At 42.4% G+C, this 15,682-nt stretch overlaps 1 protein-coding gene and 1 long non-coding RNA gene across 2 annotated transcripts in view; one reads left to right on the top strand and one right to left on the bottom strand.

The window, feature by feature from the left end:
* Positions 1 to 2,271: 2,271 nt before the first annotated feature.
* Positions 2,272 to 11,534, bottom strand: LOC118156375. Its single transcript, XR_004746238.1, has 2 exons — positions 11,345 to 11,534; positions 2,272 to 4,745 (listed from the first exon to the last, which is right to left on the bottom strand). It is a non-coding gene; the product is annotated as an uncharacterized LOC118156375 (long non-coding RNA).
* Positions 11,535 to 14,740: 3,206 nt separating this feature from the next.
* The window catches only part of LOC118155839 (proprotein convertase subtilisin/kexin type 5-like), a 197,337-nt gene continuing 196,395 nt past the window's right edge, over positions 14,741 to 15,682 (top strand). The window contains exon 1 of the mRNA XM_035309402.1: positions 14,741 to 15,488. Within this exon, the coding sequence (XP_035165293.1) occupies positions 15,291 to 15,488 (198 nt within the window). The 5' untranslated portion in view covers positions 14,741 to 15,290. The remainder of the gene's footprint in view (positions 15,489 to 15,682) is intronic.

Here is a 15,682-nt window from a genome sequence, read left to right as displayed (position 1 = left end):
GGAGTTAAATTTCTTCACAGCAGCCTGTATGGTGTTGTGCTTTAGATCTGTGACCAAAACAGTGTTGATAATTCACCCATGTTTTAGCTACTGCTGAGCAATGCCTGTGCAGCATCAAGGCCTTCCCTGTTTCTGACTCTGCCCAGTTGAGTAAGGAGGCTGGGGGGTGTGCAAGAGGCTAGGAGAAGATAGAGCACGGACCAATGACCCCAGCTGATGAAAGAGGTATCCCATGACAGATAACATCATGTTCAGCAATAAAAGAGGTGTGCCGTCTTTCAAAGGTAGTTGCTCAGAGGTGGGCCGGGCTGTGGTCTGCTTGTGGGAGGTGTTAAGTGAGTGCTGTTATATCACTTTTTTTTTCTTTTTTTTCTTTTTCTCCCTTTATTTATTAAAATTATTTATCTTGACCCATTATATCCTTCCCACATTTGCTCTTCTGAGGCTCTCCTCCATCTGGATGTGAGGGAGTGAACAAAAAGCTGGTGCGTGCTTTGTTGTTGGCCAGGGTCAACCCACCACAAACAGGAAGGTACACACTTTTTCAAAAGGAAAAAATAAAAATAAAATAATTTCTATGCTAACACTACAGAATTGAAGTAGAAATGAAATAGGAAGGGCACTCTTCATTTTTCAAGCCAGGATATGCCAAAGGGGCGTACTCCTTGGCCACACTTCTGAATGTAATAAACATTTGTCTCAGGTGCCACTTTGTTCTTACTGAGGATTAGATTTGGATACCTTGATTGTGTTTCTAGTCTATAAAACTGCACATATGAGCAAAAGTTTTATCACACTGTTTGTGTCTCAATAACAAATTTTAAATGAAGCCTATAAATCCTTTACTCCTCTATAGAAAAGGCATCATCCAGACACTAAGTGAAAGAGAGGGGTAAGTGTGCTCTATTTTAAAGACAAAGAAGTCAAGAATGAGACATGGGGTGTTCAGAGCAAGGCCACAGAAAGTTGGTGTCAGGGTTAGGGCTGGCTGCCTTTCCTTCCTCTTAAACCCGCCTTCAGGTCTGTGAAGGACATTTTGCTTCTTTCAACAGCCCATGTAGTTTTCTTTCTTCATTCCCTTGGGAGTCCTGAGACAGCAGAACATATAGAGTACTCTACTTTTGAAACACCAATTGCTACAATTATGTTAAAAATACTAGCTGCTGATGAACCACTACCTCTGTCATGCATAAGTGATAATACCAATTTGTGCACCTCAAAAAGGCCAGAGAGGTGCATACTTTAATTTTGTTTATTTATGCTTGACAATTTAATCTTTAGTTTAATAATTCAACAATGGCACTGTTTCCCCTCCTGGCCCTTTAAACTGAATGGCAATGATTGTAAGATTTTTTTTCATGTCTTTCACGTTATAGTAAAGAACTTGTGGATATTTTTTCCCCTAAGTCATTGTTGAATTTGACAGCAGGACTATTCATTGCAGAACTAGCTGCAATTAGAGCAATTATGCAGATAACACATCTTTCCAGTTTAATAATTTGTTGTTGTTGTTGTTGTTGTTGTTTGTTTTATTTTGTTTTGTTTTGTTTTTCCTTCTCTTACTGCAGCTTCCCTAAGTGAAAGAGGAGGATAAGCAAAGGCAGACAGACAAGTGGACCACCTACTGACTAGGTTCCACCACAGAATTGTAGAATTTGTTAAATACCTTTGTGCTGGAGGAAATTCCTGCCGGGTGCTTTGCATCTCAGCTTGCCAAAGGTCATCATTACAACAGCACCCCATGCTCTGTTCCTGCTTCCCAGGCAGGAAGGGGATGGCACACTCTGCAAACACTGATATACCTCTGTTCTCTGCGAAGTGGCTTAGGGTGGAAAACTGAACCAAACTATGAAGCAGAGGGTAAACAGCACTGAGAATACAAAATAGAGAGTAGCCTACATTGTAAAAGTTGAAGAAGGAAAGAGCTCTTCATCTCAGGCACCTGTTTATTTAGCTCCACCTCAGAAATTAAAACCAGGTCACTAATTAAGACATACAGCGCAATATCATCTGGTTTCCTTACTGAAAAAGCACACTGACTTACTGCAGGCTGACAGGTCATCTTTCAAAAATCTATCCTCAGTCACACTAGGCACTTCTATGCAGCCTGACCTTCAAAGCACTGTGTGAATGACGTAAGAAACTGCTGTCCTGCAAGGCACAGCTATGAGCATAATTCTTGTCCTCCAGACCTAGAAATGCTTAAAAGCCTAGAAATCAGACAACTGCCCCATAATACTTAACTGAAAGGAAAATTAAGGACTCTGACAGTCATCTGTAAGATGGTTTATTGGCTTGTCAGCAATGCCTTTCTACTCCTGCTTTACTGATTTGCTGTCAAGGAAATCTCTCAAGTTGTCTGTAAAGCAAATAGAAATATCAGGCTTCAAAACCATACACGTAACTTTACAAACAAATAATTTACTGTGTAACATCTAAACACACAACAGCTAAACACACAAAATGGAGTCAGACAATTGACCACTCGTAACGAAGGTTGTGCAGTAGCATGAAAAAGAACTGTTGGCATTTCAACTGCATTTTTTAATTCCAGACAAACTTTCAAACCAAACCAAACATATTATTGAAGGAAATCTGATGGCACAGATATCTTCTCTTCCCTGGGGACATCTTGGTTTCATGTGAGAGCTCAATTAGCAGTAGATATTTTACTTAAGTTTGTAAAACATTTTAAACAACAATTTGCTCTAATAAGAAAACAATGAAAACAAAATGTCTTTTTGGATATATGGATTTTTGCCTGCAGACATACGTAGAAGATATGTATGTATGAAGAAATGTATGAGCAGAATTAGGTTTAGTATTTGTTAGTTCTAATTGTGCAAAAATATATTTCTTACATGTATGAGCATGTTATGCAGTCTTTTCCCCTCAGTCACAGATAGGGATACATCCACATCCAAATGTGGAAAGACTATTCTAATTATGAAGGTCTGACAATGAGCTGCTGCACTAACATTGTCAAAATCTTCGGCACAGTACAGCCTTTTTGTGTTGTCTTGCTGGAAGAAACAGATCCAAGAAGGTTCAAATTTCACTGCTCATTCTCCTTATGAGACTAGCAAGAAATGTGTAATATAGGCAGTTTTACATCTTCGCAACCTGGGGACCCGTGTCTGACTTTTAAGAGAATTTGCAGCTAGTATAAAATAAAGCAACCATTTTAAGATGAAGAAAAATTTTAAGGAGGTTTGCAGTAAAATCAATGAAGTTTAAAGGTCAGTCTTCAGTGTCTCTTTATCATGCGCTATGCAGACCAACTGCACAAACAGCACAGGATTCATAGACAAATGTATTACACACATGTACAGACTTTTTTAGCTCAACCTGCATCTGTGTATGGGCCTGATTTTAAAAGCCATTAATAAAATGAGTCTCATTAATGTCAAACTGCTTGATTTGGGACCTGATTAAAAACCATTTGACATTAATGAGACTCATTTTATTAAGGGCTTCCTACAAGTTGGAGTTCAGATCTGAATTTTACTTGACCTGAGCAAAAGCCCATGTGAAATGCATAGAACCACGATTTTACCTTTAATTAGGCTCTATTAAGGACTTCAAATGATTTAAACATTTATGCTACTTTGACATCCAATTAAGGACATCAGTTTACTGTAAACATTTGGGAAGGGTAGTGTAAGCTTTTAATTTGTCATTTCTAAAGTCCAACAAGCACTTAATCTAATTCTAGCTTATATCTATTCAGATAAATGGAATGAATAATGTTAGCTAGAGCTTCTAACACATTATAACAACTAGAGTTTCTGCAGCAGCAGGAAAATATTAGTTATGTTTGCAATACATAGTCTCACACACAGGCAAGCCTAGCAGGTATGAGAGGCTGCTCCTCTAATAAACACCATGTTATGAGATGACCCCGCACTGCCCCTTGCTGTTTCCATGGCCTTCTTCACAATGCACACCGGAGAGAAGGGGCAAGGAGCAATGTCATACCACATATCAAATATGTCTTGTACTTACCTGCACTGTTGCACTGAGGTACTATACACTTGGTATAAACTCAGTATAATAACCTCTTTCTGTAAGTCACCATTTTCTCAAATTAGTTTCCCTGACTGCTCCAGGGGCAGCAGAGCAGCATGGTTTTCTTAATAATGAGTTCACGACAGAGCCAGAACCCTGCCCAGATAATTTTAGTTTTTCATGGCAAATCCTGCTACATTTCTAAACATAACTGTTTGTCTGATTTTTCTTAGTTTGTTTTATGAACACTTACAGGTGGTTTTCCAATGTATTATGCAACATGCTATCTTTAAAAATCAGTTCTTTGAACATCTGGAAATAAAACTTTTGAATTAACAGTCACATTTTCATCATTTTCAGAGTCTGTCAGGCTTTGAGCTTTACTTTCTTGCCTTTCCAAGAATAAATCTGGTAATCTCTTCTGACTTTTATCAGGTCACTCCAACTTTCTGTGATATTCCTTGTGAATGGATTTCATTATGTAAGAACAATTTTCCTTGAGACATTTAGTTGCTACAGCTGGCTTCCATGTGTTAACTTCTCATCCTGACAGCATCTCCCTGTGACACTAGAGATGAAAAGCTTGCCAGTTGTGTTATATTGTTTTCTTTGTTTATGTTGAAAGGTTTTCCGTTTGGTCCTCACCTGCGATATTACTGGTGCCGAACAAAGCGTGTTCTGTTGGAGGAGGAATTCTTGTTTTCCTAATGCATGCAGCGGTATTCAAGCATCATTTCCTGTACCCAAAGAAACAGTAACAATATTACTCAGAAATGGTTGCATCATCTTTGTCATCTTGAGACGATTTCACAGCCAAGTTAACAAAATTTGTCTGTACTTCCAGAGAATCCAAATCAGGAATGTACACACACTGGGACCCAGCCCACAGATATTCAGCTGGCATTGTACAGTTGCCTGATCAGAGTCAGTGCCCTCACCCAATCGTACTGGAAACATACCATGCTGATTCAGTGACCTGGATCCAGCTCTCTGTTACACTAATGTAAAGCTGGAGTATTTCCTCTGATGACAACAGAGAGTGATAAACAGCTGCAGAGCTGATCAGAAAACAGGCCAGGACTAGAGCTAAACAAGTAACTCAGAATATAAATTGCCTAAGCAAGTACAGGACACTGGCTTTAGGAGTCTGTTGCATGTTGCTGGATTCCTCTGCTTCACTGGAATTAACAAGATTGAGAGTACAGTACCTTTTTCTTTTTATTGACTGTCTAACAAAAAAAAAATATATTTTTTTAAATTGTCATTTCTTATTCATTATTTGAGTGCTGGTATTGATTATATTTGCTCTGGCTTTGTTTACTTTATTGATGGATAGATGAAGTAAAAAGTGAACTAACTGACACAGGATATACCAAAATCCATTTTTTTGCTGGCAATTTTAACTGACCATGTAAATCAGAGGGCATTGTTTCTGCCTCTGATGCTACAAGTGTGACTCTACTGGTCAGAAGGAGGTCTTGAGAAATCCCAGTCTTTTTCCTCTCTCAGAAAGAGCTAGCATGAACGTTTTAAGCTGTTTTCTCTCTGGGTCACACAGGCCTTGCCCAAGGCACCATTCCCAGAAAAAAAAAATAAAAAAATAAAAAAAAATGATGAGTATAAGATTTATTTGCTGAGTAGAGCTTCAAAATGTAACTTTCAAATGTCACATTCACATTGTGTTTGTATCTGTGAGCACAATTATGTTGCATTCATGAGACTCTCATGAAAGTTTCACAGAAGATAATGAACTGGTGGACCGGATCTGAATGATAATCTATACACTGTAGATACATTTCTTACATTGTGAATATTAAAGTTTAGGGCTACTGACCTTCAGAACTAACTAAAACAAATCATTTCTTGCATAAAAACAAATCCTTCTTCAGCAAATAATTATGTGGTACATGTACACTGAGGAAGTAATTCTTCAGAATACAAGAAGGATAAAGCTTTCCAATGTGCAAACATCACTTGCAGGGTAGCTCTGCATACATGCTCTTTTCTTTTCAATGATTATTCTGAAAGTTTTGTTGTTGATTTTGTTTTGTTTTAACTGTTAACAATTACAAATACAGATTCTATATATTAAACTGGCCCCTGCACCATATTTATTTAATGGATTAATCTGCATTTTAAAGCATGGGGAAAACTGATGTAAATGCAAAAGGCCACAGAGAAGTGCCAGACTTTGAACAGGTATCTTGGCAAATGTTCTCACTTTCTTTGTTTGCTCTGTAAATGCTCAGTTACTGAATTAAAAATTTAAAAACACAAATATTTGGCTCCAAGTTATCCAGCTGAGGAATCAACAAAGAACAGACAGAGGGGAGGTAAGACTGACACAGAAGGGAAGAAATTGTGCTAATAGGAGTGGAAGAACTTGATGTGATTTAGAACCAGTGTTTTATATTTCTTCCAGAATGAGTGAAACCTTTCCGGGAGCAATCTAATTTCCTCATGAACTGTGGGAGTTTAATTTCCTAACAGCAGAGAAAGGTGGCAAAAACTGTCTTTTGCGTCACTCACAATATAAATCCTGACCAAAATCACTTTCATTTTTAAAAACAGTTAAGCCCCCAAGAAAATGTACTTTATTGTCAGTATCACATCATTTACAAAGCTGGGGCATTTAACAGCAAGGAAATGAATACTTAGGGAGATCGTAAATCATATATTGCCCACATAGTAAAGTTGCATAGTATTCTTATCAGTTATAATAAAATGTCTATTTTGGCCTTAACTCTGACCAGGGGCTTAACTTTTCTAACTCTCATTTTGGTAATTAATTATTTTATTTTATTTTATTTTATTTTATTTTATTTTATTTTATTTTATTTTATTTTAATTTTATTTTATTTTATTAATTCCTTCTTCAGTTATTTCCTTATCTTTTCTCTTTACTATTCCCTTCCCTCTTGCTATATAACAAAATATAGCAGAAACTAAAATCCAACAAAAATGATTTGCAGACAAATGTTTAAAAACTTGGCTAAACTTAAGATTCAGATGATGCTCGTGGCTATAAACATGTTTGTTTCATTCATTAGTTATCATTATTCTCCAGCAACGACCTTTCAGACTACAAATGCACAGCTGAGGACAAATGGACACATAGGAGCTTTGCAGGCATATGCAATATTCCCAGAACCTCCTGGGATAAATGAGTTGTCCAAATTACTAAGCAGTTAACTCATCCAGATTCCTGTTCTCCTTTCATGGGTTGCTCCCTCCAGTACTGGTTTACACATTACCGTGTTGAAGACTCACCGCTGTGGTAACTTATAATTCAGAGTTGACATTTACCACTCCTGCAGGACTCTGTACTTTGAACATGGACAACCTGTTCCAGAGCATTAGGCTCTTATCTATCACAACGATATGATACCTCAAGTGAGGATCTCTCAGCAATACTGTATGAGATACAATAGATCCTCATGGTTATTTTCATTGATGAAAACTTTCAGCTATGGCTCTTGTTTCTCATGATAAACACAGTCAAGCACAGAGAATAACATCCCAAGAGTAGGACACAGAGAACAGCTGTCTTGGTAAGAATGAAGTGGAGAAATGATGAGATGGACAAAGAGGAGAGAGAAAATCTTCACAGCAGCAGAAAGATGAGCCAAGAAGAAAAGGCAGATGGGCTGAAGAAAGGACCAAAGACTATTTAAAGAAAAGGATGTGAAAGAGAGAATTTGGAAAAGGAAAGAGCTCTCATCGATGGATTACTTTGTCCTTTGTGCCAAATCAAAGAACACCAAAGAGGCTCTGACAGAAACTGTCAGAGCACCTCTGTCTTCAGCATATGGAGCACAGAGTTGTCTGCAGATATGTGCATCTTCTGCATCCATTATCACAGAAATGCCAGAATTGTCTCCTTAAGGAATCCATATAGCAAAATGATTATCTGAGGTAAGTGAACAGTGTCATCACCTTGAGAAAAACACTGCACTCCCAGCATTTCTCTTTGTAGCTGGGCCATTCTTAATGGGAGCCTGCATTTCTGTCCTCCACCTCCTCTTCCAGACTTCAGATCTGCTAGGACTTATCAAAGAGAGATGAATCTTTTCCCAATTTTGTTTAAAAATAAATAGTGAATGGACAGTTTCATTTTTGCATTCTTGGCATTGGCTTGATAACAACTACGCAACAGGGAAGAGAATATTCAGTTCTATATGTGGTCACAATACCCTTCTATTTCAGTACACTCTTTGGCTTCTTCACTGTTCAAGAGCAAGAAAGTTTATGAACAGTATCTTAAAAGAAAAGGATGTTTCATAGCTGTGACCTTCCACTTCCTGAAGACAGAATTATTGCAGGATTATTTCTTATTCAACCACCAGCAACTAGAGGTTCTATGTCTTAAGATACCTGTACCCAACTTCTTTCTTGTCTGGAACATAGAATGTGCAAAAACTTGCCATACCTTAAAATGATAGATTTGTGTTTTTTCAGTTTCCTTCCCCATTAATGCATTCAGCAGTTTGAAGATATATCTCTTGTATGTATCTCTTGTTTGACACAGGCTTTAGTGAAGAAGCTCTTTTTATTTCAAGGCCCAGCAATTGCACTGAAGTGCTGTGCAAAGAAATGTCAGGAATATAATTCACAGGAGTTTTACCGGGACTAGCGGAGAGCCCCAAGTTGAAAGGGATGCTCTAAAACTAGTATTTCTGTACATTAGTTAGTGGAAAAGGTGCTCAGATTATTTTACAGATTAAAAACGTGACTTCCTCAAACAACAAGAAGAGGGCAATGAGGATTAAGTATAATCACTCCATCATCATGTACTTAGTTTTTTAGGCATGCATATGAATATCATAAAAAGATGAATCTCATGGAAGCACTTGAACAAAGAAAAAGGAGCAAGAACTGAGAAAACAATCCCACAATGAAAGAAGGTACCAGATATTTATGTGAAGCAGCTAATACCGCCTCTCCTGGTGAGGGGCCTATGGCAGTGGGGTTCAGACACAAACAGAGCCAGCCCAACTAGAGCTCTGGAAATGAGGGTAGGCCATGCTGCAAGACACAGGAAGTACTATGTTTCTCTCTTCAGTTAAGGGCAAATACCTACAGTTTTTTTTTTTTTTATAATGTTTGCAGTTTGAACATTGGAATAGATCTTCACTTTCCGCTGGACCATTCTTTTTAACAGGAGTATGACCTCAGACATACGATATCAACAACATATTGGTCTAAGAAAAGAACAGGGAAATGAATAGTGCTTTTTGACTTGCTGCTTTCTACGATAGAATGATAACAGAAAAATCCTCTATCTACCTACAGTACAGCTGAGTCAGTTTAACAGAAAAGTGTTGCTATAATAATTCTGATTCAGAGAATGATTGAGAAACAAGTTAACTGGAATGTTAACTCAAATGAACTTGGATTAAAAAACAAAACAAAACAAAAAAATACCAATGAACTTCTTCCATGTGGATGAATTCACCCAGATGAGTCACTGCAGAAAAACGCTCTTTCCACCACTAAATGAAAGGGGCTCAAGGTAACTTCCACAGATAGAAATCAGAGCCTCACATTAGAAATGTCACTTTGATGGCTATTTTTTGCATGTATTTATGATCCTATACGTGAAACTTTAAAGTCCAATGAGGAGCTGGAAAAGGGAAAAGTGTAGTTCTGAAAAGAACTCCAGATTTCATGTCAGAGGATGCTGGATCATGCAGTGAAGCCACTTGAAAAAGATCCCTTCCTTCCACTATCTTTACTTTCTTTCTCTCCATGCCTTAGCCATTTATCCTATCTATGCACTATGGTTTCCCAGAAAAGCTAGTAAAGCTGTTTGCACTGTCAACCAGACATCTGAATTAAACAAAACAAAACCAAAAAAAAGAGGAAAAAGGAAAAAAAAAAAAAAGAAAAAAAAAAAAGAATGATGTAAGTTTTGTTAACATGATTTTAATGACATAGTTTAGATTTCAGCCCAAAGAGGGCTGCGCAAATGGGAAGATGGCAAACATAAGCGTGCTGGCACAGGCATGAGTACAGGCAGTTGGAGTTTCTTCAGATAGTTTTGCTACTAAAGCTATCATCTTTTCAAAGTATGCCTGCCAGTAAGGTCAGAACTAGAATGAGGTGGGAGCCAAACCATCAAAAAGACAATAAACACAACCAAAGAAGAAAAGGTAACAGAAAGCACAGGGTGAACAGAATGGAAAAATATGCAACGCAGCCTTATTCATAAAAATAAAATGAAATCCATATGGTAATTGAATAAAGAAAGTCTCTGCTGATCACGTAACAGCATCAGTCCAACCACCACTGATCAGCACTGATCATGCCTATTCCAATGTCCAAACCCAAATTCTCTTTTCTCACTACTAACAGACAGCATCTTACTTATGTCCCCAACCAGGAATCCAGCCTTTATTTTCCTTCCTGAAACACTGAACTTGTGACACTAAATTGCTCAGGGAAATGCAAGGTGGGGGCTAGAGCACACCCTGTGCAGAGAACTCCTCTGTCAAATCCCCTTCCCAATTTCTTTCTGTCCCTTTCTCCCGTCCCAGACTCTTTACCTTCGCCCTCTCTGTTTCTCATCTCATCTACATTCAGGGAAGGAGGTTTTCCTCCTCTGCATTGCCATAAGGGTCATTAAAGACTGCTATCTGTTATTGTGCTCACTCCCACACTGACTGAGAAGAAATGGGAATAGCAATTGCTCCATAAAAGCTATGCTTTGCCGTGGACTGCTCAGGGGTAGGGGCACAGACCCTACAGCCTACGCACCAGGAATGGTGAGGGTGATAAACTTGAGGTATTGGCTCCTGAACTCAGAAAAGTGTCTAACTTACTGGTGAAAACTGTCACTTAGAATTTGGCCATACATTGGTGGCTTTTCATGAGAACAGCGATGTACTCAAAACAGGGATCACATCCTGTTTCAAAATATAAGTAGACAGGTATTTGCCAAGGAAAAGCTGCTACATTACAACATGTGCAAAAGCAGTGTTTTATGTAAACAACTATTATTCTTTTTAAAACAGCTGAAGTTAAAAGTAAATAAAATCAAGGGCAACCCTGAAGCATGGAAAACTGCAGATCAAAGGACTGTGTATCAGCAAATTGGATCATGTGATGGCTAGTGTCAAGTGACCCAGCTGCACTGTTAGTGAAACCAGTTATGGATGAAAACAAGGAAATCTTAATGCACTTTTAGATTCCAAAAGTATCCATCTTTCTAAGGCAAACTCTAAACCACTCTGTGACACAACCTCCACTCTATGAAGGTTTCTCCTCTCATCTCTGAAGAGTATTTTCATCTACTATGCTCTGTGATCTCTGACTCCGAAATCTGATGAACATTTACCCCTAATTCCTTCTGAAGTAGTTCTCTGTTCCATAAGGTCTACAGGAGCCAGTATGTTGGCTTGCAGGACTTCTTGTAGGACTTTGGGCTGTCACTTGCTTTGAATGGTGTTTTCCTTCTTCCTTGTGACCTGAGGGTGACTAACACATCTCTGGAGCACTGACCTGCGAAACTCAAACAGAAAAACGTTGGAAAGCTGAAATCAACCACAGCCTAGACCACAAGAGCTTGAGAGCCGGAGGGATTTTCAGAGCTGGGGAAGGACTACAGAGAGAAGAAGAGCTTCAGGAGCAGGTAGGGAAAATAGTGAGAACAAAGGCAATTAGATCAGATGAGGAAAGTGAGAACAGAGACTGAGGTTGGATCCTGGATTACAACCATTTGGAACTAACAGTAGTGGAGGCATCTAGGGATTTGTATCAATAAGTAAAGGACAAGGCAGATGCATAGAAACTTGCATTTTGAGCAGTCAGGTATTGATTTTGATCAAAACAGAGGGGTAAGAATGTGGAAGAGATAAAAGGCACGAGTTTTGACGATAGTGATGACAAGGATCAATTCTCCTCTGCCCTTTCTTGGAGGAGAAAAACCTTTCCCTGGAGTGTGGTGTGTACAGAGAAGCTACCTGGCCTCTCACAGAGTACAGAAGCAAGCTCACATGCAGCAGGTATGCTGAATAAAACTACACCGCTGCTCATAGTCCCGTCGGTGCTCTCACCATGCCCCTAGCCCTGTTGGAAAAAAATTACGTTAGAACATGGCTCAGCTTAGGGATGCAGTTCTCACATCTTGCTGGGAGGGAATGCAATCCCACCTAGGGATCTGGCTGTGACGAGGTACTCTGCAAAACTTTGCAGTTTGGGGTACACACTGAAATGGTTTCAAATAATCCATATTATGACCAATGTGCAAATGTTCCCACATGTGTGTTGCGAGCTGCCTCAGGGGTCCCAGCAGAGAGGGCTCTGCTCATATAGAAAATGTACATGAGGACTATGTCACTCCTTCTTCAAAGGCTGTTTTAAGGTATAGCATAACTTTGTCAAACTTTTTGTTAGGCTATACCATTCAAGGCAGCATCATGAAGAGATGCTTGGGCCCATTTATTTTCAGGAAAATAATAGTGGTTTTATCAAGTCTATCAACTCCTAACAACTTTGGTGTCTGTGTATGAGATATTCTGTCACATAAAACTGGAAGTAGATACTGGAATGACAGAAAGGTTTTATTTTTTGCTTACAGTTTGTGCCTTTTGTGCCAGATGGAAAAACAAAACAAAACAAAGCAAAACAACAACAACAAAAGATCTATGTCAGGAAACAAAGCATCAGAGCAATTTCACAATTTTCACAAATTTCAGCAAAATTCAATGGGAAAAACAAACAAACAAACAAACAAAATAGATTTTTAATTTATCATTTTAAAATAAAACATACCAAATCTGCAAAATGTCCAGGTTTTGTGATCCACAGATTACTTCATGCTTCAGTAAGATGGCTATTTGTGATAAAATATACTTTAAACACTTGAGATAAAGGAAGAGAACTGACTTGTGTAGTTGCCATTGAACCAATCAGTAAGGAGGGCTAATTGCTAGAGGATATTTAATGTCATATTCAATAAACATATATTTATATTTGCTGCAAGATATAAGAGTCTGTGCCTAATACTGCTTCTACTGAATCTAGTGAGTGCTGTGGTTTTGGTAGAAGCATGATTCATAAAACAAAAGCCATTGCCTGTGAAATCCTGGGAAAGTATGTCCCAGGTCTTGAAAACTACAAGGTCTTGAAAATGTCAAGGTCTTGAAACTATTAACAGGAGTGAATAGGATGTTGTAATACATTAAGTAAATGATAATGCAAACTACAGGAAAAAATACTAACAAGGAAAAGCTAGCAAGAACTGGCAAATTAATTTTGCATACTTCGAATAAACAGGCAAGCAGAGAATGGCTTTTCCCATTTTCTCCCCTTTAAAAGCAATTAGAAGGAGGGACGAGAGTTTTTGTTCTGGAGGAGGATCAGGGGTGACCTTCAAGAAAGTCTCTCCAGAACTACCTGAAAGGAAGGTGCAGGGAGCTGGGGGTTGGCCTCTTCTCACAGGTAACTAGTGATAGGACTAGAGGGAATGGCCTCAAGTTGTGCCAGGGGAGGTTCAGGTTGGAAATGAGGAGACATTTCTTCTCAGAAAGAGCAGTCAGGCACTGGGAGGGGTTGCCCAGGGAGGTAGGTGGTGGAGTCACCGTCCGTGGGGGTGTTTAAGGAAAGGTTGGACGTAGCGCTTAGGGACATGGTTTAGTGGGTGACAATGGTGGTAGGGGGATGATTGTACCATATGATCTTGGAGGTCTTTTCCATCCCCAGTGATTCTATGAAAATGATCTTAGGGCCGTTAACAGTTTGAAGTGGAATGCATGGTATTGGTTGGTTGTCTTTTATTTCTACTTTATCAGGAAAACAACGTTTTTGAAGGCAGGGGCACAGGTCCTCAGGGAGGGGAAAAGGCACACCATGTTATTCCACGATTTTCTGCAAAACATCCAACTTCTCACATTTCAGAACTCGGTGATAAGAGGAACGATGGCTGCCTTTGTAGGACAACTTAGGCACCTCAGAGAAAACAAAAAACAAAGACCCACCACCGTCTCAAAAGGCTACTATCACTCCTCACGTTCAGAACCCTTCACAAACGGCAGCGAGCCCTCACAGCAGGTCTGTCAGTGCCGCGTTTCAGCGAGACTCGCTCCAACTTTCCAGCAACAAAGAGGAGACCCGTGGGTGGCTCCGAGCCGCCGCGGCGGCAGCTCCCCGGCTCGGCCCGACAACCCACACAGCCCGGGCCGGTGCAGACGTGGCTTCCTCACACCCCACCCCACCACCGGCCTGCGCCACCTTCCCCACCCGCCGCCTCCCCGGGCCCCGTCCCGCCCCAACCCCAAATGGTGCCCGCCGACCGGGGCCTGCGGGCGGACCCCCAGGAGGGACCGGGCGGGAGAGGCAGTTCTGGGGCTGCCCCTGCCCCGCTCCCGCAGCCCCGGTTCCGGCCGTGCGGGGCCACCCGGGCTCCCCGCAGCCCCTCCTCGCCGCCGGCACCGGCGGGGGCATGGCCAGGGGCGCCCCGCAGCCGCCAGCAGGCGGGAGGCCTCGCCGCAGGCCTCGCACCTCGGCGCGGGCCTGCCAGTGGGCTGGCGGCTGCCCGGCCCGGCCCGGCCCGGAGGAGCCGAGGGGGGAGCCCCCGGGCAGGGGGCAGCGGGGGCTGCGGGCCCCGGGGGGCGGCGGGGCGCGGGGCCGGCACGGCTGCCATTTCTCCTGGCCCTCGGCGCTGCCGGGCGGGAGCGGGGGCGGGAGGAGGAGGAGGAGGAGGAGGAGGAGGAGGAGGAAAAGGGAGGGAGGGGAGAGGGAGGTGGCCGAGCCGGAGTGAAGTGAGGCGCTCAGCTGCCAACACTCACACACTGCCTGCCGCCGCCGCGCTGCTCCCGGACCCCGGGCAAGAGGGGGAGAGGAGGGAAGGAGAGGCAAAGCGAGACGCGGGAGAGGAGGCAGAAGACCCCTGGCAGGGGGAGGTCAGAGAGGAGGGAAGCGCGGAGAGGGGGGAAGGAGCCTCCTCCCCGCCGAGAGACGACTTCCCATGTAGCGGGGGACAGAGGGAGAAGGCTGGCGCTCAGAAACTGTGCGAGGAGCTTTCCCAGCAAGTTACTTAATCCCCGAGGAGCAGAGGGAGGAGGGGACAGCAGTAATCACCGTTGCCGCTCATAATCACTATCCCCAGCCCCTCACCATTTGACCCGCGGGCGGTTCAATGCACTATTCCAAGCTCTTCCTAGTTTCCTCCTCGGGGTAACTTCGGAGGACGCGCCGCCGGTGTCGCCGGGAGGCGAGGAGGAGAAGAGCCTCGGAAGAAGGAAGGAGAAGTTTTGTGGGGGTTGCGTGCGGAGGAGGAGAAGATGGGCTGGAAGCGCCGCTGCTGCTGGGGAGGCGGAGGCGGCGGGGACCTTCTCTGCCGGCTCACCCTGGTGCTGGGGTTCCTGCTGCCCGCCTGCAGGACGCGCCTGTACACCAACCACTGGGCTGTGCGGATAGCTGGGGGGCTGCCGGAGGCCAACAGGATAGCTAGCAAATACGGATACGTCAATATAGGACAGGTAACCCTCCTTGAAACTACTTCCGAGCCGGGCACCGGGCAGGGGCTCGCGGGGTCCGCTGCCGCCCTGCCGCCGGGGCAGGGGACGGGGACGGGGACCGGGAGCGGCGGAGGTGATGCCCGGGGGCAGGTAGGCAGCGGCCGGGCCGGGGGCCGCCGGCGCGGCCGCAGCGCCCCCTCCGCGGCCAGGTGCGG

This window comes from Oxyura jamaicensis, chromosome Z (assembly GCF_011077185.1).
Source record: "Oxyura jamaicensis isolate SHBP4307 breed ruddy duck chromosome Z, BPBGC_Ojam_1.0, whole genome shotgun sequence".
NCBI classification, from domain to species: Eukaryota; Metazoa; Chordata; class Aves; order Anseriformes; family Anatidae; genus Oxyura; species Oxyura jamaicensis.
The sequence above is the reverse complement of the archived record's forward strand: the minus strand, read 5'-3'. Positions and strand labels throughout refer to the sequence as shown.